The following is a 21,478-nucleotide window of genomic DNA, read 5'->3' on the forward strand; positions in this document are numbered from 1 at the left end:
TTGGAGTGATATACTTTCAGAAAATGCTTTTTTTTTTAGGATTTTCTGTCCTTTTCAGCTGTGGAAGGTGCTAACTAATATCTTCGCTTAATATCTTAGAGTCAGAGCGAGAATTTTCCAGTATGAGCTGGCAAACAAATTTAACTTTGAGTCTAATATTTTATTAATAATCTTTTTCGCTATGCTCGGAAAGCACTCGTGTAAAACCAAAACAAGTTTCTTTAAAGTAATCTGTCATTAAGCAATTTTGTAAGCGTTCTCTCCAAAAAGTTCCCCTTCGCTCTAAACCCAAAAGCTACGATATTAGCTCGCTCACTTTTCAAAATACATGCGAAAGTTTACTTTTTTCCTGTCAATAATTTTCCCAATTACACCTAATTTCACTATCTGTAATGTTTTTGTTTGATTTAAAGCTCTTCTCAGACAGCATAACATTAGTTGTAGAACTGAAGTTTTCAGATAACAATTCAAACGTGTCAGTAGTTCCGAGACATCTGAAATTAATTAATGAAGAAAATCATGTTTTGAAGCCATTTGACAAGTTTGTCTTTATCAATTTTTTTCCAATTAAAACGTCTGATAGAAAAGACAAAAATATGCCAGCATTATTATCCAATCAATACTTGCGTTAAATCGGGATAAATCGGCGGCCATGATTCCATACGTGCGCACAAACAATGGAGCCGTGCGAAAACATTCCCGGATAATACACGAGAAGACTTGAAACTAGTCACAAAACTCTTACTTTGTTTTCCTTTATATCTCACCGTGAAGATAATATACAGGCGCATAATTGTTTCTTTGGCGGCTACAGGAAGGTAAGTGCTTTCACCGTTTTCGCTTTGAAGCGTGGGTTCAGAGCGTTCGGAGGGCACATTTTAGCGGCCGTTAGCCCTCGTTCCATGATAGTTCCGGTAGTTTGCGGTGCTCTTCGAGTCAGTCGACGGGTGAGATATTTCATTGTTCATTCACTCGTTGGTTCAGTTCAGGAGAGTCATATTTTGTGACACACGCGTGTGTTTATTGTCTCTCATCGAAATTGTCACCTGAAAGATTCCTCCTTTTTGCGTTGTGCCTTTCTCGCTGAATTGCGTGTGCTAGTGTATGCTGTTCGTGTTTAATTGAAGTTTCCTGTATGTTTAGTGAATGCAAATTATTTGAGAGTTTCAAGGCACTCTGGTGCTGCGGAACCTCTAGTCGGCTTATACAGTTCGCTTACAGCAATTTATGCCACCTACTCTTTAATTCGAAAATAGTAAAAAACCTTCCCGGATTCAAGTTGATGACAGTGCTTTTCCGCTTAATGTGTAAGACCAAGCTTAGCTAATCATTTTAACGAATATAACATAAGCGTTTCAAGGTCGATTCATGTTCTGTAGTTTGTTTTGAACAATGTTACGGGGATTTTCACAGAAGGTGTCGAGATTTAACCGCACTAGCGTTAAAGAGCTCTGGATTTTGGGGAAATTTCCAGGGCTGTGTTATCCTTATTAAGCCAATTTAGTGGCAATTCTTTTGAATCACGTGAAGAAAGGTTAGGTACGAATTTTCGCCTGTAGACTGGTTTAGCGCAGAAAATTTATCCGCAAGACTATCATATTGTAAAATCATGGCTAAGAGAATGAGGTAAGAAGTAACAACACGTCGTGCATTTTTTTCTGTTCCTTTTTATATTTATCAACGATTGTTCTGCATCAAGAAATTTTGACGTTATTATCAGTTAATGAACGAAAGGGTTTTGTAATGAATATATGCCATGTTGTACTGTGGTGTTGTAACTTTTTTCACCTCTCACTCTAAGAAAATATATCAGTATTATACATAATCTAAAATTTCAACTCAGGAAAAAACAGTTGCTAAGGTTGTGTAATGGCTCCCAGTTATTCCCCTTTCACTGCAACATCTGTTGATCACTTGACTGGTACTTTAAAAAACCTTGTGGAAAGGTTCACCTTTGTTATTTCTTTACCTGGCTGCTGTACTAACATGTGAGTCTTTTTCATGCATGTATGCAGAGGAGAAAATTTAGTATCATGTCAGGTTGTCCCTATTTCAAAAATTGGGAAGCAAAACGAAGGAAGTTATATGTCCTGATGAATCCTAGGTTTCCTGTCAGAAAATCCAACATGTTAGTTGCATGGTGCAAAAAGCCACTTGATTGCCCATCCTTTCATGTTTTTTTTATTTTTTGATGGTTTTATTTTCTCTTTTCTGTCTTGTTTTGTGCAACAGACTTGCTTTCCCAGAGAGGGTGGCTTTGCCCCATCCAAAAAATACCACATTTTGAATGTTTGACAAGCAAGACTTAAATTCTGCACTGCTAAATGGAGACATAAAAGCCAAAATGGAAATTGAAAAAATTTCAGGAATATTTTGTTAACATTTCTACCTCTGTTTACATGGTGAAAATCAACTGTGCAAGCCAGCTGGAGATGAAAGTCACAGTCATGGCGATCGATACCTCACTTAAGCTTCTAAATCAATTCAATGCAAAGCTAAAACCAATCATCATTTTCTCTCTCACATTCTCTTTCACCTCGGGCTGTTTCATTATGTTTACTTTCAGCTATATTGGGCTAATTGTATTTCTACTTCAGCCCTGTTTTTATTTGGCTGTTGTTGTAATTATTTCTCTGGGTTTGGTTTTACAGTTGTCATAGGCAGTGTCAAGGCTGTGCTCTAAGGAAAATTTAATGGAGCCCAGTGCTTTGAAACTGTGAAATCCAGGGTGCCGAGCATATGCTTTGTATGAAAAAACTAAAATTCCAGAGTCTCCCAAGAGCAAAAGTAAGGCGCCAGGGGCCACTGGGTGCTGTTAGACCACAGCCTTTAGTGTTATATCTTTGATTATGTTTTCATCTTGGAAATAAATTGGCATGACTGTATGTTAACTATGAATGTTAATGTTGTGAAATGTAATGAACTGAAGCAAGCATTGATTTAAGTGTGTTGTAAATTGTGAGGGTATAACAGGAATATCACTAGACTTTACATTAGCAATGAGGATTTGAAGGATTTTTGGTCAGCATGTTGCTGAGAATTTCACAAGTTTGGTCAAGGACTGTGCTGGAAACTTTGAGGTGTATTTTTTAGGCAACTTTGACTAGGATTAGGTGAAGCAAGTGTAACAAGTAGTGGTGATTGAGGAAATTCTGTGGTTACCCTTAATGGGAGAACCGCACAATTTAAGTCAATGGTGGATGAGATGGAAGTGAGCCTTTGATTTCCTTTGGGGAAAAGCATTCAAGTAACAGTGGATTGTTTCAGCAGGTTCCAGGAGGTTGCTCTCTAAGGTCTACAAGGAGTGTGAAGATAATTGAAGCTATCCCTCCCATGTCAGCTGAGTTTGGTGTTCCATATTTGTAGAGGACAGACAATGGGCCTCAATTTGTTTCAGCGGAGTTTGAAACCTTTCTTCAGAAGCAGGGTGTTGAAAATCAGAGGACTATGCCCTAACGGCTTAAAGCCAACAGAGAGGTTGAGGGCCAAAATCATTCTCTTCTGAAACGATTTCAGGTTACAAACATCGAAAGGAAACTTTGGCGCTTTGGATTAGTTATTTGGTTAATTACCTTTAGATCTACTGTGCAAGTAACTACAGGGGCCACACCTTTCTCTTTAATGTTTGGATGGGAAGTGAGGTCTAAACTGCCAGAATTAAGGAGAGAAACTAGGAGCATTTATTGGAGAGGTTAGTGAAAGGGACTGGTCAAGTAAGTTGAAAGAAAAGGCTTCTGCAGATAAGAGGAGAGGGGCTGTTTTGTAGTGTCTTAAAACTGGTGATGTGGTACACCTGAGCACAAAATTGAACAAACTGTTTGGTAATTTCCACCATACATGCATCAGTTCCAGACTTCCTGTTGGATCGCACGGCATTGTGGGCACACAGGCTCAAAAAAAGTGGGCATCAACTTGCAGCTTCGCCATATTCGAATACATAGTGACTTAAATTCAGTGACTTTTCACGCAGGAAAGCCCTTCTTCTGAGCCGAATTATACGTGAGGGAATATAGGAAAACCAATTCAAAGGTATTTTAAAGGTGAGCTGATTTTTCATTCCTTTTTGGCAGCGTCATTCTAACGATTTTAGTCTTAGAGTGTAGTTGATTTGAGAAGCTACGAGTATGATTTTTGCTTCTTTTCTTACTTACGCTGTACTTTTGTTCTAATACAGATACTTTGTCGATGGGATTTGGCCACCGAAACTGTGTAGTTATAGGCTGTCCTAACAGTGGACAAAGGCTAGGAAAATGGGCTGCTATGACCTATGTGCTTCATGGTTGGAAAAATGGCTCAAGCATGTGTGACTGCCAGCCACCCTTCAAATTATTCCCATTCCCGACAGAAAAGAAGAGACCGGAAGGCCGATTATAATAGGCAAAAAATATAAATAGGAACAGTTTGAATGGGACTCTTTGGATGCCTAACAGGGATTCAAGAGTTTTTAATCTACACTTCATTGATGTGAAAGTCACTGAACTCAATTTACTCTATGTTTTCCATTATGGCAAAGCTGCAAGTTGAACAGGAAGTCTGGAACTCCTGAAGCATGTACTGCAGAAAACTAGGACCAGGGCATTGTTTCTTGAGCCCCCAACAGTGCCGAGGTTTCCAAATGCTTCATGATTATTTTCATCTCCTTTTTTATAATTTCAGAAAGAGCAGCTCTTGTATTCACATCACAGCATTGCTGTTTAGAGTTGAGGCTGCTAATAGGAGTGGAATGACCAACCCAGCTTACACATCCAAGGATGTTTCATACAGAGAATGTGTTATCTTTATTGACAAAACTAAACAGTACCTGGGAGCATCCCCAGACTTACTAATAGAGTGCTCTTGTTGTGGGGAAGCAGTAGTGGAGATCATGAACCCTTTTAGCATTGCCATTGAAATTCCCTCACCACATAATCTGTCATACTTATATAAGTGTAATGGGCAAGTAGCTTTAAAGCAGCAGCATCGATACTTTGCACAGTTCCAAGGTGAGATGCCCATAACAAAGAGGCCATCTTGCTATTTCTTTGTATACGCACACAAGGGCTATCACATGGAAACAATCACCTTTAATGCCACATACTAGTGTAGGCTTGAAGAAAATCTAGCCTGGTTCTATATTAATTGTCTTATATTATTTGTCTTTCACCAATGCTGAAACTACTTAAAAAATAAATTATGTAAAAAACCTAGAAAATTCATCAGACTGAGAAAATTTTGTAAACAGCTAGTCATATCTCCATATAGCCTGCAGATTATAATTATTGAACAAGTGCATGTATTATTGTACAGTCATAGCTTTGTTTGATCCTTGACATGCAATTTCAAAAGTAGAAAATGTTCTTAAAGTTGCTAATTACAAAAAGTTGCTTCTAACATTAATTATACTGTCCTCAGTTCCTTAAAAAACTTGCAGCAAAGCCCCTCCCTAAAAAGGAGACAAAAAGAAACATGTTACTTACTAAGAGGCTTGTACAAATTGCATAATGCAGCACAAACAATGATAATATTACCGATAAGAGAGAGGCAGTTCATGTTTGATTAAACAAAATGTTTGATTAAACGAATCCTTGTTAGTCATCCAAAGAGTCCCATTCAAACTGTTCCTATTTATATTTTTTTCCCATTGTAATCGGTGCTCTGGTTTCTTCTTTTCTGTTGGGAATGGGAATAATTTGAAGGGTGGCTGGCAGTCACACATGCTTGAGCCCTTTTTCCAATTATGAAGTACAGGGTCGTAGCACCCCATTTTCCTAGCCTTTGTCCGCTGTTAGGACAGCCTATAACTACACAGTTTCGGTGGCCAAATCCCATCAACAAAGTATCTGTATTAGAACAAAAGTACAACGCAAGTAAGAAAAGAAGCAAAAATCATTCTCGTAGCTTCTCATATCGACTACACTCTAAGACTAAAATTGTTAGACTAACGCTGCCAAAAAGGAATGAAAAATCAGCTCACCTTTAAAATACCTTTGAATTGGTTTTCCTATATTCCCTCGCCTATAATTCGGCTCAGAAGAAGGGCTTTCCTGCGTAAAAAGTCACTGAATCCAAGGTACTTTGTGTATTCAAATGTGGCGAAGCTGCAAGTTGATGCCCACATTTTTGTGCCTGCGTGCCCACAATGCCGTGCGATTCAACAGGAAGTCTGGAACTCCTGATGCATGTATAGTCCTATAAAAGTAATTTAAAAGATGGGAAGTGACATGGATCGCAGTCCAGAACGATGCAGGAGTGGAGCTCAGATGCAATTCAGCTTTCATTAAGGAGTACATGTTCCACAGCCAGGAAGGCTCTATCAGTGTGGTAGAAAATAGGGGAAATGAAAATGCTTCTGCAGACGTAGGAGAAGAACAAGGGCAAGGCAGGTTGGATGCAGAAGTAAACAAGGAAATGGGATGAGTAGATGGTGGTCATAAGAATCGAGAGATTTGACAGCAGCAGGAGGTGCAGAGGTCGATGTGTCAGATTTGGAGACCAGCAGGCTCTAAGGACTTTGTTTAGAACTAAGGGCTATTTTAACAAAGGATTTGGTCTCCAAGAGACTGGTTTACAATTCCAAGTTGTGAAGGACATTTTTGTATTCTTAGAGTGCATGCTTATTTTGTTTATATTTAAATTTTTGTAAGCTCAAGAAAATGCCAAGTTTTCTAGTGAGAAAAGGAGGGAATGTAGGGAGGCGTCTTTAATAATGTTTTCATCATGGGAAATAGATTGGCTTGACTACATGACTGTATGTTAACCAAGAGTACTAATGCTGTGAAATGTACTTTTAGTGATGTGAATGTTGATTAAAATGTGTTGTAAGTTGTGACTGTATATCTGGAATATCAGTAGACTTTACATCATACTCACTTGAAAAGTGCTCTAAGCAATTCTTTTTTGTCTTCCAGATAGTTCACCCTGGCTACAGTTTCCTGTTGTGAGTCATCTAAAATGTCCTCGTCGTCGCCTGTAGCAGAGAACTGGTGTTATACTCAAATCAAAGTTATAAAATTCTCCTACATGTGGACGATAAACAACTTTAGCTTTTGCCGTGAGGAAATGGGAGAAACACTAAAAAGCTCTACATTCTCAGCTGGGGCCAATGATAAGATGAAATGGTACAAAATAAAGATATATTGTATACATTGTCTCGTAAATTAAGATCACAAGAGAAGTGGTAGAGAAGCAAGAGCCTTGAGCAAATATCTCATGCAGTTTTGACTGTTCAGATTTAATGTTTCCAATGGCCGTAATTCACTACGCCAATTTTCTCACATACCAACGATTAAGCAATTCATTGAAGCTGTGCAGTAGAATATTCATTGGGTATGGGAAGGCTAAGTTGATTCTTGCATCCTTTTTCCATGTACATGCATCTTTAAACTGTTTGTAGAAATTTACTCTAACTAAGGACAACTTTTGTTGCCAGTATGCTGAACATTTCTGCATAAAATCTCTGATAGCAACAGCCCAAAATGTATTATTATTTTTCACCAGGTGCTTGAGAGTAAACCCAAGAGGCTTAGATGAAGAAAGCAAAGACTATTTGTCATTATACCTTCTCTTACTTGCCTGTAACAAAAGTGAAGTGAGAGCAAAATTCAAGTTTTCAATTCTTAATGCCAACAGAGAAGAAACAAAGGCTATGGGTAGGTACACTGACTGTTTGCTGACCATTCATAGCACAAGGAAATACAGTGTACCCTATGGTTATTGCTGGGGCATGTTTGACCCATAAACTTCCAGGAGTGACCACAACAATGTTGAGCAGATGAGTGATGAAAATAGAGAAAAAAAATATCAATAAGGAGATTAATAGTTGAACTAATACTAATAACAGACCCCCAGCAACCTGGAATCTTTTTGTTTTATATGATTAAAACCAAAATGTGGTTAGTGGTGATGTCAACTGTGCGTCGGTCTTCTATTAGATCATAAATGTAAGTAAACACCAATTGCATATATAAATCAGCTCATTGTTTAAACCTGACTGTTTGTATACTGACCATAAACTTCCAGGAGTGACCTTTATTTACAGGATACAATTTGTCCTCGGTAGCTTCAATAAAAGCTTAACATTTTGGTCATTATTATTGTTTTCACTGGTTCAAGCTATTGGCAAAGTGCACAGTATGCACTATGCTTTGGCTCAGGCAAAGGCATGACGTAAAAATATTTTTTGACAAATGTATTTGTGGTTTCACAGCTGTAAATATCAAAATCTGTAAAGATGTTTTTAAGCTTGCATCTGTGACAATGCATATTATCTTTTTAAATATCAGATGTGTTTTTAAGAATTAAAAGAAAAAAATTTTGTATTGAAATGTTTAAGGGGTAAAAATTTGATAGAATTGGTAGAGATACATGAAGGTTCATATGAGGCATTTCCTTTTGTGCAACAATTTAGTTCAAAAGATCATATGGATTTATTTAACAAATATTTCCCCAATTGTATGGTTTAGTCTAAAACACATTATAATTTTAAAAACTTTTGTTTGCAGAGAGTCAACGAGCTTACCGGTTTGTTCAAGGTAAAGACTGGGGTTTTAAGAAGTTTATAAGAAGAGACTTTCTAATGGATGAAGCTAATGGCTTATTACCAAATGATACATTAACATTATTTTGTGAGGTAAGGTACATACAGTACAGAGTGCACACTGTATAAGCTACTGTTAGTAGCTTTTTGTTATGTTTTTCATCTTCCTTCTGACCACCAACTGTGTGGTTGGCAAGTCTTCAAGGACAAGGGTTTAATTAATGTTTTCAGCAGGAGGGGAACTGGTTTTCACAGGCTGGCAAAACTTTTTGAACTAAACTTCTTTATAAGATAAACCTTCCTCCAGATTGTTAAACCAGGTGGGCAAAACCGTCCTCACAACCGGTCAATTTGGCCGGTGCCCGGCCCCTTAATGAAACCCCTGCAAGGAATATTGATTGTTGCAGAAACTCGAATAACAATGCTGTGTATGTCAGTTGTTGTTTCAAATATTTTGAATTTGTTTTTTTATCTGCAGTAATGTTTAATTTGCTTAACAAACTTTTCCAGATTTGTTGAAAGGATGGGCTACTTTTCTCTCTTTTTCTGTTTCGTTTTTAATGAATGAACTCTGAATGGGCCAAGCTGAATTATGAAATTTTTTAAATTTGGTTTTAACAACTGTTTTAGCCTTTGCTCTGAGCTGTTTGGTTTTAAGTAGGTGTACGTCTGAAGTTTCTGGAACATGCAGAATTTGTTGTTTTTGCTACGAAGAAAAAAAAATGTTAAGTAAAGCAAACTGGTTTCCTTTTTATTGGCCCATTTTTTTCACAGTTGAAACATGCTTAGGTACAAAAGTATTTTAAAAGAAAGGCATGTGATATCAGGGTACAGTGCAGCTCAAAGATAAGGGGACCAAACTCAACAGAAAAACTCGTTTAAGACTAGTCTATGACCGAACTCAGACTAGTCTTCACAGATGAGCCAGATGGGTCTAGCAGCAGATGTGTCTGCCTAATTAGTATCTATGGGTTAGCTGATTGTTTTCTCCATTGTGGAATGGTAATTGTTTATTTCAATGGGCTTTGTATTTGGAAATGAAAACTGTTGGTTAGACTGCACCAAACATCCATCAGTCATCTTGTGTTTCTTTTGGCTGTGTTGGTTTTTTCACTGCTGTGGTCTAGTTAACTTTACACAGTTTTTGCCTGCTGGCAAATTTCACCAAGGGTTTGCTCACCAAAGAAAGCAGTATTGTTGAACCCATCATACTTTAAAAAATGAAAATGTCTTTTAAAACAGGTCATTCTGTGCCTAACAATTGCATACAATTTTTACAGTGTTTCTATGACACTATATTCAAGTCATTCAGACTTGTATCACCATGGCTTCTTGATTGTGTGGCATGCTTTATTAAAAACAAATGTAAAACTTTCCCTTTAAGAATGATCAAGTACAATTGATCAGTTTATCAAAGATATTTTGAATTAATGAACTTTTTTCATTAGAAGCAAAGAAATAATTTCATGGGTCCTTGCTGTGATACAACAAAAGTCACAATGCATGGCGTCTCAGCGGCTCATAGATGCATGACAGAAATCAAAACTTTTTCCAGCAGAAAAAAAAAAACTGTAAGGTGTGATCAGTGCACTGTGGAAACTTTTTAAGAAAAATCTCGTCTTTGAAGAGAGAGCCTTGTAAAATGGAAGATTTAACTTCATCTAGACACATTTTTTTAACTCAGAAGTGTCAGATGAGCATATAAGACTAGTCTGTGATGTCCCCTCATCTTTGAGCTGCACTTTATGTACTCATGGTATCTCTGTCAGTATCAGGCAACTGCACACCTTGGTTACCCCTCCCCTAACCCAGCCACCACCAGCTGATAACAAGTTCAGGTTAAGGTTGGGTTAGGGAAGAGGGGTAGATACACTGTTGCTAATAGATACTGACTTTGATCCCACCAGTTACGCCTTTTCTTGTTAGCATTGAATGGCTCTTATTTCCTCATGTTCAGGTCAGTGTTGAAGGTGACTCAGTGAATGTATCAGGTTCATCACACACAGCGGCTCTCAAAGTTCCAGAGTGTAAACTACCTAGACACATGGGATCATTATTAGACTCTGGTTCCTTCAGTGATGTGACACTATGTACTAGGGGCCGAGAATTTAAAGCTCACAAAGCTATACTGGCTGCACGTTCCCCTGTATTTGGGGCCATGTTTGAACATGAAATGGAAGAAAGTAGGAAAGGTCGTGTAGAAATAAGTGACATAGATCCAGATGTGTTTCATGAGATGCTAAAGTTTGTTTACACTGGTAGCACACCCCAACTTCAAGGAATGGCAGATGACCTTTTAGCAGCTGCTGATAAGGTTTGACTCTCAAGTAGTCTTTAACTTTTATTTTAGGGCTTACATTTTAATTACCCAGTTGTCTTCTATTAGATTCTTGCCATCATTAACCTTACTTAGTGTCTTTAATGCCTTCATGTCCCTGTTCTTTGCTTCCTTAGGGAAGTACCCTGTATATACATATTCCAGTGAAGGCCACTTAGTCCCCCACATAGTTAGAATTCAGGAGTAACATTTCATGGTGTAGTCGAAATTGTCTTGGTTTGAGTAGTCCTTAGAAAGACTGATGTGGGTAATAGTAATCGAGGGTTCAACAACCCAAAAAGAAGTCACCATCAGAGTCAAGTGAAGATTTGTTTGACAGTTCACTGTTACAAGTTGTAAATTAGGCTGGCTTGTGTAAACTAGTAACTGGTCAGGTTTGAATTGATGTCATTGCCAGTAACATCATGGCAAAACTGACCAATTAGTTTACATGAAGATTTGTACACCAACACAACCTGACTGGACACTTGACTGAGGAAGAACTCTTACTTACATGTGACACCTTCTCACATGGGTGGTCAGATTAGCCACACAATCAATTACAAAACATTCAGTTGATAATTTCACTTTTTCTTAACTTGAAGGGGAACTTTTACCAGCCCTCCATACAGATGTCCTTTAGAAAGTACTGCTTATACTTTTCCTCCAAAGAAAGTTCTGTTCAAGAATACATATATCTTATTAGAAGTTTTGTTGTGTAGTATCACTGAGTATTTTTATGAGTTGTGCCATATTTTGACGAGCCCCATTCTGACTCTTCGTCGTCGGAAATATGATTCAAATTGTCCGCCACTTTTTTTTTTTTCATGACTACAATTCAATTCTACGCTTGCGCAATGCAAGAAAACCTGTTTAACCGGTACTACAATAGACGAGCACAAATACCGCGTGATATTTGTACTCGTCTATGGCGTTATCTGTACTCGTCTAGGTGTAGTTGGATAATAAAATGTAGTTACATTCTTTTAAACTGAACTTAGTTCCCTGGAACACTGCCCACCAGGTCCATCATATCTACATGTACCTGTACATCCCTTTGGACTTGTGCCTTATGCCTATTTCAACCTCCCTTCCCTGCATCTCTGTTTTTGTTACAGCTTTGTCACATATGTGTAGATATATAAATAGGTCCATCATATCTACATGTACCTGTACATCCCTTTGGACTTGTGCCTTATGCCTATTTCAACCTCCCTTCCCTGCATCTCTGTTTTTGTTACAGCTTTGTCACATATGTATATATATATATATATATATATATATAAGCGAAATAGGCAACGTAGGATCCATGACAGTGCTCGACAATGAAGGAGCGATTACAGTAGCAAATGGACTACTCAAGTGACGCACATATGGATTTTAATACAGCCTGTTTCGTAGACCAACAAAAGTTGATCCACTCATCAGTTAAACTCCATACACACTGAGGCATCGTGACGGTTAACTCTAACTCAGCAACGTGATCACATGGCATTGTTTAAAAAATTCAAATCTTGAAAACCGTGCGCGCGCCGATAATAGCGTTAAGAATACCTGAGAATATATTTACGCCGATGTCTACAATTGGATATTATTTCACTTCGCTTGTTTAAAGAGGCTTCATGCGGATAATACAAGATAAAAAATTTCTCAGTAAGGCATAAATTGCAACGTTTTGTGGCATTGGAATATGATCTAGCCCTAGCAATAATTTTCCATGAAATCGAATAGTCTTCCCTCTTCTCCTTTAGTTTCCACAGGTACTTGCTCAGCTCTGTGTCATTTCGCCGTCTCTCGTGGTTGAACGACATTTGGTGGTTGCGCCATCTAGTCTTAAAATCTGTCGCTGTGAGGCCAACGTACGTTTTAGTTTCTTCCTTGGTATCGACTGTGGCTTGGTAGACGACCTCGCTTTGCAAACATTCCCCTCCTAAAGGGCATTCGTTTTCGTTCCTGCAGTTGCACAATCTTTGGGGGCGGCTATCTTCGGACATTTTTGCGTTCCTGATTGTGGCTTTGTTATGCCCGTCTATGATCTGTTTCATATTTGGTGTGCACGAGTAGCTCAGTTTAATGGTGTTTCTATTGAAAATTTTCCTCAGTTTGTGGGTGACTGGAAAGCACTTGTCAATAAGGTTAATGAACGCTCTGCCAATGTTGGTCTGTACATTTCTGTTAAATGGTGGGTTAAACCAAATTATGTTTCTTCGCCTTTTGGTTTGGTATTGCGGTCGGTGCGGTTCCGGTTCAGTGAAGTGCAGCTTGTATGTGTAGCCACTCTTGTGCAACGCGTCTTGGTAGGGAGGTGCGGCTTTGTTAAACATGTCTTCGTCAGAAGAGATTTCAGAAAGTCTTTTATTAACTGCTACGGGGATGTTTCGTAGTATGCAAGGTGGGTGGTTAGACTTGCTGTGTACGTATAGATGGGTAGTTGCTGGTTTGGAATAGGGTCCGAATCTGCCGGTTATCAGGTCAAGCGTTACGTCGAGAAAGTTGATGATTTTCTTGTTTGCCTCGATGGTAATTCTAAGGTTGTTTTGGGCAAATATCGTGCAAATCTGTTTCTTAATTCTCTCCACTTTTTGGGGTGTTTGGTTTATAACTGCAAGGCCGTCGTCACGGTAAAGTCCGATGTTAATTTCTGGTATGGTCGCAAGCTGTGATAGGAGGTAGCAGCCGACTAGTTCACATGTCTCCGCTCCATCATAACTTCCCATGGTGACGTCGAAAAGGCCGTTGGAATTTTTCTTCTGCCAAGAGGTCTCATTGCTAAATAGTAGTGATTCTTTAGCAAGCAGGACGATTTGGCGATCATCTGAGGAGATGGTCGTGTAGTTAGACGCGAAGTCGAGGGCACGTCCGAGTAGATCTTTCGTTATTGAGGGGTAGAATTCTACAACATCGAAGCTGATGAAAGCAGATTCGTTATTGAGGGGTAGAATTCTACAACATCGAAGCTGATGAAAGCAGATTCGCATTTATTTGGTAAGTTTTTGAACCACTGCAGCACAGAGGATGTGTTCTTCCATTGATTAACGCCTGTTGCATTTACAAGTTTCTGGTTAATATTAAAAAATAAATGCGAATCTGCTTTCATCAGCTTCGATGTTGTAGAATTCTACCCCTCAATAACGAAAGATCTACTCGGACGTGCCCTCGACTTCGCGTCTAACTACACGACCATCTCCTCAGATGATCGCCAAATCGTCCTGCTTGCTAAAGAATCACTACTATTTAGCAATGAGACCTCTTGGCAGAAGAAAAATTCCAACGGCCTTTTCGACGTCACCATGGGAAGTTATGATGGAGCGGAGACATGTGAACTAGTCGGCTGCTACCTCCTATCACAGCTTGCGACCATACCAGAAATTAACATCGGACTTTACCGTGACGACGGCCTTGCAGTTATAAACCAAACACCCCAAAAAGTGGAGAGAATTAAGAAACAGATTTGCACGATATTTGCCCAAAACAACCTTAGAATTACCATCGAGGCAAACAAGAAAATCATCAACTTTCTCGACGTAACGCTTGACCTGATAACCGGCAGATTCGGACCCTATTCCAAACCAGCAACTACCCATCTATACGTACACAGCAAGTCTAACCACCCACCTTGCATACTACGAAACATCCCCGTAGCAGTTAATAAAAGACTTTCTGAAATCTCTTCTGACGAAGACATGTTTAACAAAGCCGCACCTCCCTACCAAGACGCGTTGCACAAGAGTGGCTACACATACAAGCTGCACTTCACTGAACCGGAACCGCACCGACCGCAATACCAAACCAAAAGGCGAAGAAACATAATTTGGTTTAACCCACCATTTAACAGAAATGTACAGACCAACATTGGCAGAGCGTTCATTAACCTTATTGACAAGTGCTTTCCAGTCACCCACAAACTGAGGAAAATTTTCAATAGAAACACCATTAAACTGAGCTACTCGTGCACACCAAATATGAAACAGATCATAGACGGGCATAACAAAGCCACAATCAGGAACGCAAAAATGTCCGAAGATAGCCGCCCCCAAAGATTGTGCAACTGCAGGAACGAAAACGAATGCCCTTTAGGAGGGGAATGTTTGCAAAGCGAGGTCGTCTACCAAGCCACAGTCGATACCAAGGAAGAAACTAAAACGTACGTTGGCCTCACAGCGACAGATTTTAAGACTAGATGGCGCAACCACCAAATGTCGTTCAACCACGAGAGACGGCGAAATGACACAGAGCTGAGCAAGTACCTGTGGAAACTAAAGGAGAAGAGGGAAGACTATTCGATTTCATGGAAAATTATTGCTAGGGCTAGATCATATTCCAATGCCACAAAACGTTGCAATTTATGCCTTACTGAGAAATTTTTTATCTTGTATTATCCGCATGAAGCCTCTTTAAACAAGCGAAGTGAAATAATATCCAATTGTAGACATCGGCGTAAATATATTCTCAGGTATTCTTAACGCTATTATCGGCGCGCGCACGGTTTTCAAGATTTGAATTTTTTAAACAATGCCATGTGATCACGTTGCTGAGTTAGAGTTAACCGTCACGATGCCTCAGTGTGTATGGAGTTTAACTGATGAGTGGATCAACTTTTGTTGGTCTACGAAACAGGCTGTATTAAAATCCATATGTGCGTCACTTGAGTAGTCCATTTGCTACTATATATATATATATATATATATATAACTGCAGACAGTACTGTTTCGGCCTTCTGGGCCTCATCAGTGCAGTGCTAATGCTAGGATGGAGGAGAACCAATATGGTCACCCCAAACGATCCAACCTTTGTGGTATCGTCTAAGTCATGCCAGAGTGCTCAAACATATATATATATATATGTATATATATATATATATATATATATATATATATATATATATGCAGTTATATATATATATATATATATATATATATATATGTATATATATATTATAGCTGAAGTTTGTTCACCCCACTTGCATTTGACCACCTTTGACAGGGCTCGAAAATAACAGTAACCTGTTGACCAATGGTTAGTAATTTTCAACGTTTGGTTACTAAAAATGTATCCAACTAACCCGACATGGTTAGTAAAATTTTCTAACATATTTAAACATTGGTGGACTTTGGGACAAAGAGCATGTAGACCCTACTCTCAGAGGAATACTTAAAATACTCTAACCGCCTCCCGGTTAGCTCAATGGATAGAGCGCTGGACTGTTGTGCGGGAGGTCGAGGGTTCGAGCCCCGGCCGGACCAACACTCAGGGTCTTAAAATAATTGAGAAGAATTTGCTACCTTTCTATAACATCAAGAAATGGTTAGATATTCTAGTCTTCTCGGATAGGGACGAATAAATGGAGGTCCCGTCTCCTGCAGGGTTGGGGTAGGAGACGTTAATTTCCCACACACGAGATTACTGTGTGATGGATGTCCTCCCCTGGGGTGGGATGGGTGGGATATCGGGCGCACTTAATTTGGAGCCTCGCTCTGTTGTGCGACCCTCACCACACTCTGGTGAAAGTGATTAAATACTCAAGTTGTTAAATCAACTTACTCTTTTTAGAAAATGTGCTGTAGATGTACTGTTCTTGACTAATCATGGTAAACGAGGGAAATAAAATAAGTGCATAATTGTCAACGTTTTTAAAGTCACCATGCAATTTCAGCTACTTTTTAATTTGTCCTGGTCGTTATTATCAAAATGTTGAATATTTGAGATATCATAACTTGTGAGCTTGGATACCAAACTTTGTAATTTGGTTAGTAGAAAAGATGCTCCAAAAATTAAATTCGAGCCCTGCCTTTGGTAGTGTTTCTTGCATCTCATTGTACTCAGTTACATTTACAGTACATTCACCCCCTACAGCGTAAATGTTCTTCTCCCCTTCAACTATCTCTCCCTTTCTCTGATAATTTGATGTCACTTCACAGCTTGCTGAAGCATGTTCTTTACTAATTTTTTTTCTGTCTACATTTGTTTTTTCAGTATGACCTTGATAGACTCAAAGTTATGTGTGAAGAGGCATTGTGTTCAAATCTTACAGTAGACAATGTTTGTGATATTCTGATATTAGCTGACATGCACAGTGCAACACAACTCAAGGCACAAGCACTTGACTTCATCAAAAGGTAACTAGTGGAGAGTTGTCAGAAAATTTTGCTTTTTTATTTCCAAGGAGAGGTGAAGGGTACTGCTTTTACAAATTTGACAACTGCGTATTTTAATCTTTTCTAAAATGCTCTTTTTGTATAAGTACATGTACCATGGAAAGTTCTTCAGCACCATTACAGAATGTGATATTTCGGATGTGGATGGAGCTTAAGAATTGGCAAGTTTTTAAAAGCAGCAATAACCAAAGAGTGGCTGTATTAAAACATAGGTTTTGTAGTATCCATCCAGATTTATTCTACCTTGACCCCTCTCATCATAGCCGTGCAACAGATGTGATGGAGTCCAATGGATGGAAAACACTCATAAGTGACCACACCCACCTCATTGCAGAAGTTTTCAAAGCTGTTCTTGCCTCGACACACACACCCATAATAGGACCACCCAGGAAAAGACAAAAGACAACGTAAGCAGCAGAGGGACTAATGATATCTTAAGAATAATTATAATATTGTTATTATAGAAAAAATATATATTTTAAGAACAATCACTTTTAAACCATTCTGGGACTCTATCACCCAAAGATTTGTTGGGATGTCTTTGTTAAAACATCTTGTATTGTATGATTAACTTAATGGAGTAACCTTTAATTAGACTCTCGCAATGTTACCTGCTTCTCCCTCGGTCTAAAATCTTTTGAGAATGTTAGTAATTTCACTAGATTGGGTTAAGCAGTCATTCCAGCTGCTCGCACCAACTACAGTATCATCAACCTGTGATGTTCACATAAGTCCATCATGGCATCAAACACCCACACACATTTTGTTCATGATATTTAGAATTTAAATCTAAATCTTAAATTTTATTCCGTGCAACTGCCCCTGAAATTCTAAGATTGGGAAAGCATCTGTATTGTAGCATTAAAACACTGTGATGTTATGCAGTGATCAGTTCAAAGCTCCAACATAACCCCCCCCCCCCCTAGCCCCCCAGGCATTTGAACTTTGAAGATTGGTTTGGGCAAAAATCATGTTGAAATACCCCACTCAACGTTTCATTGAAAGGCAAACTCAGCAACCATGACTTCGTACTCCCTGACCAAGTTTTAAAACTTAGGCTTGTAGATATCTTTCTATTAGCCATTTGCCTGCAAAAGTGAACTATTTACCTTAAACACCACCATGATTTTAAATATAACACTTGAATTCTGCTGGAAAGACTTGACAGGTGACACTTCCCGTTGAAATTCCCCACCCCATCCAGACAAGGTTCAAATTCCCCACCACCCAGCCATGAATAAAAGGTCAAATTCCTGAGGGCTGCCCAGGAGGGGGGGGGGGGGGGATGTTGGGGCCTTAAACTGATCAGTTCATTATCTGCTACAATTAACAATTTAGCAGATGTGATGGCACATATTATTTGTTTCACTTTTGCGACTTTTCACTGAACTATATTGATTTTTTTTTCTTGCCTCACCCTAATTGCTTTAAATTTGAAACAAAAAATGGTTGCTCCTAAAAGAATTTCATGTTAGATAGTTTCCCCTCCCTCTCTCTCTCTCTTTCTCCCACAAGAAAAAAAAAATTTAAGATTGGTAAACTGGCCAGAACCAGAGTGAACCTTGTATCATAGTGTATCATACTAGTGTCTGTAAGTAATTGTCATAATTATCAACATTAATTAGAAAGTCAAAATAGTATGGAAAGAAATTTCTCTAAGCTAAAATTTAATGGGTCATGGTTCAGAAATGTTTCTTGTTGACAATAGAATGTGACCAAATTCCTTTTATACCATCTCCACATCGCCATACAGCTGTAGTGTGGTAAGGTGGCCACGGGTGTGTTACGTGTGAGGAGAAAGGAGTGACAAAGACCTGAAGTAATAATTCCATGCTGAGGCAAAATACTCTATTAGCCACTTACAGTATACCGGTACATTGACTTGAAGTCTCTTTCACTGCCACTGTTTGCTGAGATCGTGTAGTCTGATTATCCAGGTCTTATTAGCAACAACAGTCCTCAGAAGCGCTCTTGTTGGTAGGACTGACCTTTTAACAACCTCAGAGAACGACACTTAATTCCAAGGCAATTTATCATTGGTAGGGGAGAGAATAGCTTATCATATCTTAGATATTGATGAGGAATGGGACAATTGTTGTTGTAAACTCAGCTGGTTTGGGTTTGGTTCTCAGCAACAAAGCAAGATTAACTGCTGAGATGAAGAATCTTAGCAATCTAGGATATCATGTTAGTATCTGACAGGTACATCTACCATTTGGGGATACATTTTAATGCATGCGTTAGTTTAGGCTGTGCATAGCAGGCAGATTGTTTGCATAGCAGGCAGATTGCTGGTTGTTTGCATATCAGGCAGATTGCAGGTTTGCATAGCAGGCAGATTGCAGATTGTTTGCATAGCAGGCAGATTGCAGATTGATAATAGGAAGGAGGGTTAAAGTTATGAGCAAAGCTGAAGACATGCAAGGAGTGGCTCTTCTTGCGATTTCTAACTTCATTCACCCTATTTCAAGTCGCTGGCATGTACCTATCTTTGTACCTTTTAAGCAGTCGTGCATCGTCTTCCCCAGGTTGAATTATGGGAATCCTTTTTGTCGCTTTACAGGTATTCGTTACTGCTCTAAAACTGTGTTTGTTTCTGTAGTTTGGTGTTACAAAAAATTAATTTTGGGCACAAGTAGTATGATTTGTGAGAATGGGTCTTTCCTTTGACTCTAGCTCTGTGCATTCAAGTCTTGCTCTGTTCTCTCTCTATTCGTAAGTATTAATTAACAAAGAACTTTTAAGTATCATGCGAGGGCGGCAGATCATATCTTGTTTAAACGCTTGACAAATGCACCTCTAAAATCTTAATTGATACTTTGCGGCAAAGATTTTGGCTTTACAATTCAATTAACTGAGGGTCTCTTAGAGTGCTTTGTGGTATGCTTTCCGGTAATTCATTGGTGGCTACAGGGATAAATGTTCTAGTTGCAAAAGATTTGTAACGATCGCCAAGGTAACACACACTGACAGGTACCAGCCATTTTGTAAATACTGTAGTATTCTTTCCGGTCACGGTTGGCGGGACTAGGAAAGATTGCGTGATGGTGTCGACAGTGGGCTTTAAAAGTTTTAAAAATTGATACCAAATCAAGAATAGTTGAGAAATATTTCTATGTATTTTTTTTCTTTTTAAACGTTATCTGATACTCCTAAAAGGAGCAATTTATTATCTTTATCAACGTTCACAAGAACGTTGACGTGAGTACGACACCCTATGAAACTGAGGACTGAGAAATTAGAACACACCCGGTATTTTTGCCCCAAATTTACTATGCCGCCTGTTTCCATCTTGCATATAAATAATTGCACAAGATACGGTGTAGGGGTGGTTAAAGAATGCTCCTGACAAACTCCCCCACCCTGTTACCGAGAGACATTTTTATCCTTGCCCTCCCCCCTACGAGAAAGCTTCGTGAGTGAATAATTAAAGATGACTGCAGCGCAACGACGCTTAAAAAAATTTTATCCATACTAATCAAAGTTTGTTAGATTTCTTAACTTCTCGTTTTATAAGAAATCTCATTATTTCGGGAATTAAAAAAAAGAGTAAGAGAGCCATTACAGTGTGCCCAAAGTCTCTCGAGGAGAGAGACAAACGTTGTATGGAAATTTTGATGCTGATGCACAAAAAGCCCATTGTAGACACTAGTTACTTTATTTGTAGTTGTACGTATAGGTATGTATGTCTGTATTTAATAAGAGGCATTATGTCTCGTAGAATCACGACACCTTTGGATATTTATTTTACAATTGAAGTAAACAATATTGTCCAACTATTGTGAGATGAAGTTGTTTAATTCGTTTTTCCCGGTTTTTCTCTCTAACCCAGAGGAATTCGACTGAAGTTAATGTTAAGGCCCAAGGTAACGGCGGTGGGGATCTTTTGCAGCACCTGGAGTTGCAAAAAAAAAAATATATATCTTATTAGACGTTTAGTTGTGTAGTATCGCTGAGTATTTTTACGAGTTGTGCCGTATTTTGACGAGCCCGTAGGGCGAGTCAAAATACAAATAGCGAGTGAAAATACTCAGCGATACTACACAACAAAACGTTTAATAAGTTATTTATTATCCAACACGCCAAACTGTTATTTCAGTGCGGGCGAATTTCGCGGATATTTATTTACGGGGAGTGCGTGACAGAAGTATGCAAAGCGGAACGGAATCGGCGCGTTCTCGTGTTGCTGTTTCTATTTTCTTCATTAAATGAAGAAATTTTCTGGTCTTCAAGCTGTTTTTCTTCGTTCGATTCATCTAATAAACTTTCACCTAAATTTGCCATCCATTCTGACTCTTCGTTGTCGAAAATAGGATTCGTCCGCCACCTTTTTTTTTCCCGTGACTACAATCCATTTCTTCGCTTGCGCGATGCGAGAAAACCTGTTTAACCGGTACTCTACGATAGACGAGTAAAAATACAGCGTGATATTTGTACTCGTCTAAGTGTAGTTGGATAATAAATACACATTTATTTTGGGCTTGTCACGGT

General features: G+C 38.8%; 1 protein-coding gene and 1 long non-coding RNA gene across 5 annotated transcripts; one reads left to right on the forward strand and one right to left on the reverse strand.

Annotated features, from left to right (window-relative positions):
- The first annotated feature begins 657 nt into the window (after window positions 1-657).
- LOC111332707 (speckle-type POZ protein B) lies at window positions 658-20,774 on the forward strand. Of its 4 annotated transcripts, XM_088740898.1 has the most exons (8): window positions 674-818; window positions 3,271-3,691; window positions 6,888-7,097; window positions 7,477-7,628; window positions 8,481-8,608; window positions 10,473-10,829; window positions 16,806-16,948; window positions 17,251-20,774. In XM_088740898.1, exons 3-8 carry the CDS (start codon window positions 6,931-6,933, stop codon window positions 17,396-17,398), a joined length of 1,095 nt encoding a protein of 364 aa, XP_088597024.1. In that variant the 5' UTR covers window positions 674-818; window positions 3,271-3,691; window positions 6,888-6,930; the 3' UTR covers window positions 17,399-20,774. The 4 variants fall into 4 exon arrangements, with proteins under 4 accessions (XP_022793858.1, XP_088597024.1, XP_022793866.1 ...); XM_022938123.2 differs by lacking the exon at window positions 3,271-3,691 and having other exon boundaries at window positions 658-818; XM_022938131.2 differs by lacking the exons at window positions 674-818; window positions 3,271-3,691 and adding an exon at window positions 926-947.
- LOC148718580 (uncharacterized) lies at window positions 5,044-6,102 on the reverse strand. The gene is made up of 2 exons (XR_015993947.1): window positions 5,965-6,102; window positions 5,044-5,819 (listed from the first exon to the last, which is right to left on the reverse strand). It is a non-coding gene; the product is annotated as an uncharacterized LOC148718580 (long non-coding RNA).
- Window positions 20,775-21,478: the final 704 nt, after the last annotated feature.

This window comes from Stylophora pistillata, chromosome 12, assembly GCF_964205215.1.
Source record: "Stylophora pistillata chromosome 12, jaStyPist1.2, whole genome shotgun sequence".
Lineage (NCBI taxonomy): Eukaryota > Metazoa > Cnidaria > Anthozoa > Scleractinia > Pocilloporidae > Stylophora > Stylophora pistillata.

What these genes read in the sequence shown, in the direction of transcription:
- LOC111332707 (XM_022938123.2), top strand. Translation starts at nt 6,931, where the DNA reads ATGTCCTCGTCGTCGCCTGTAGCAGAGAACTGGTGTTATACTCAAATC. An exon ending in GCCAATGATAAGATGAAATG is followed by an intron (nt 7,098 to 7,476) that starts GTACAAAATAAA and finishes ATTTTTCACCAG; the next exon opens with GTGCTTGAGAGTAAACCCAA. An exon ending in AGAAGAAACAAAGGCTATGG is followed by an intron (nt 7,629 to 8,480) that starts GTAGGTACACTG and finishes TTTTGTTTGCAG; the next exon opens with AGAGTCAACGAGCTTACCGG.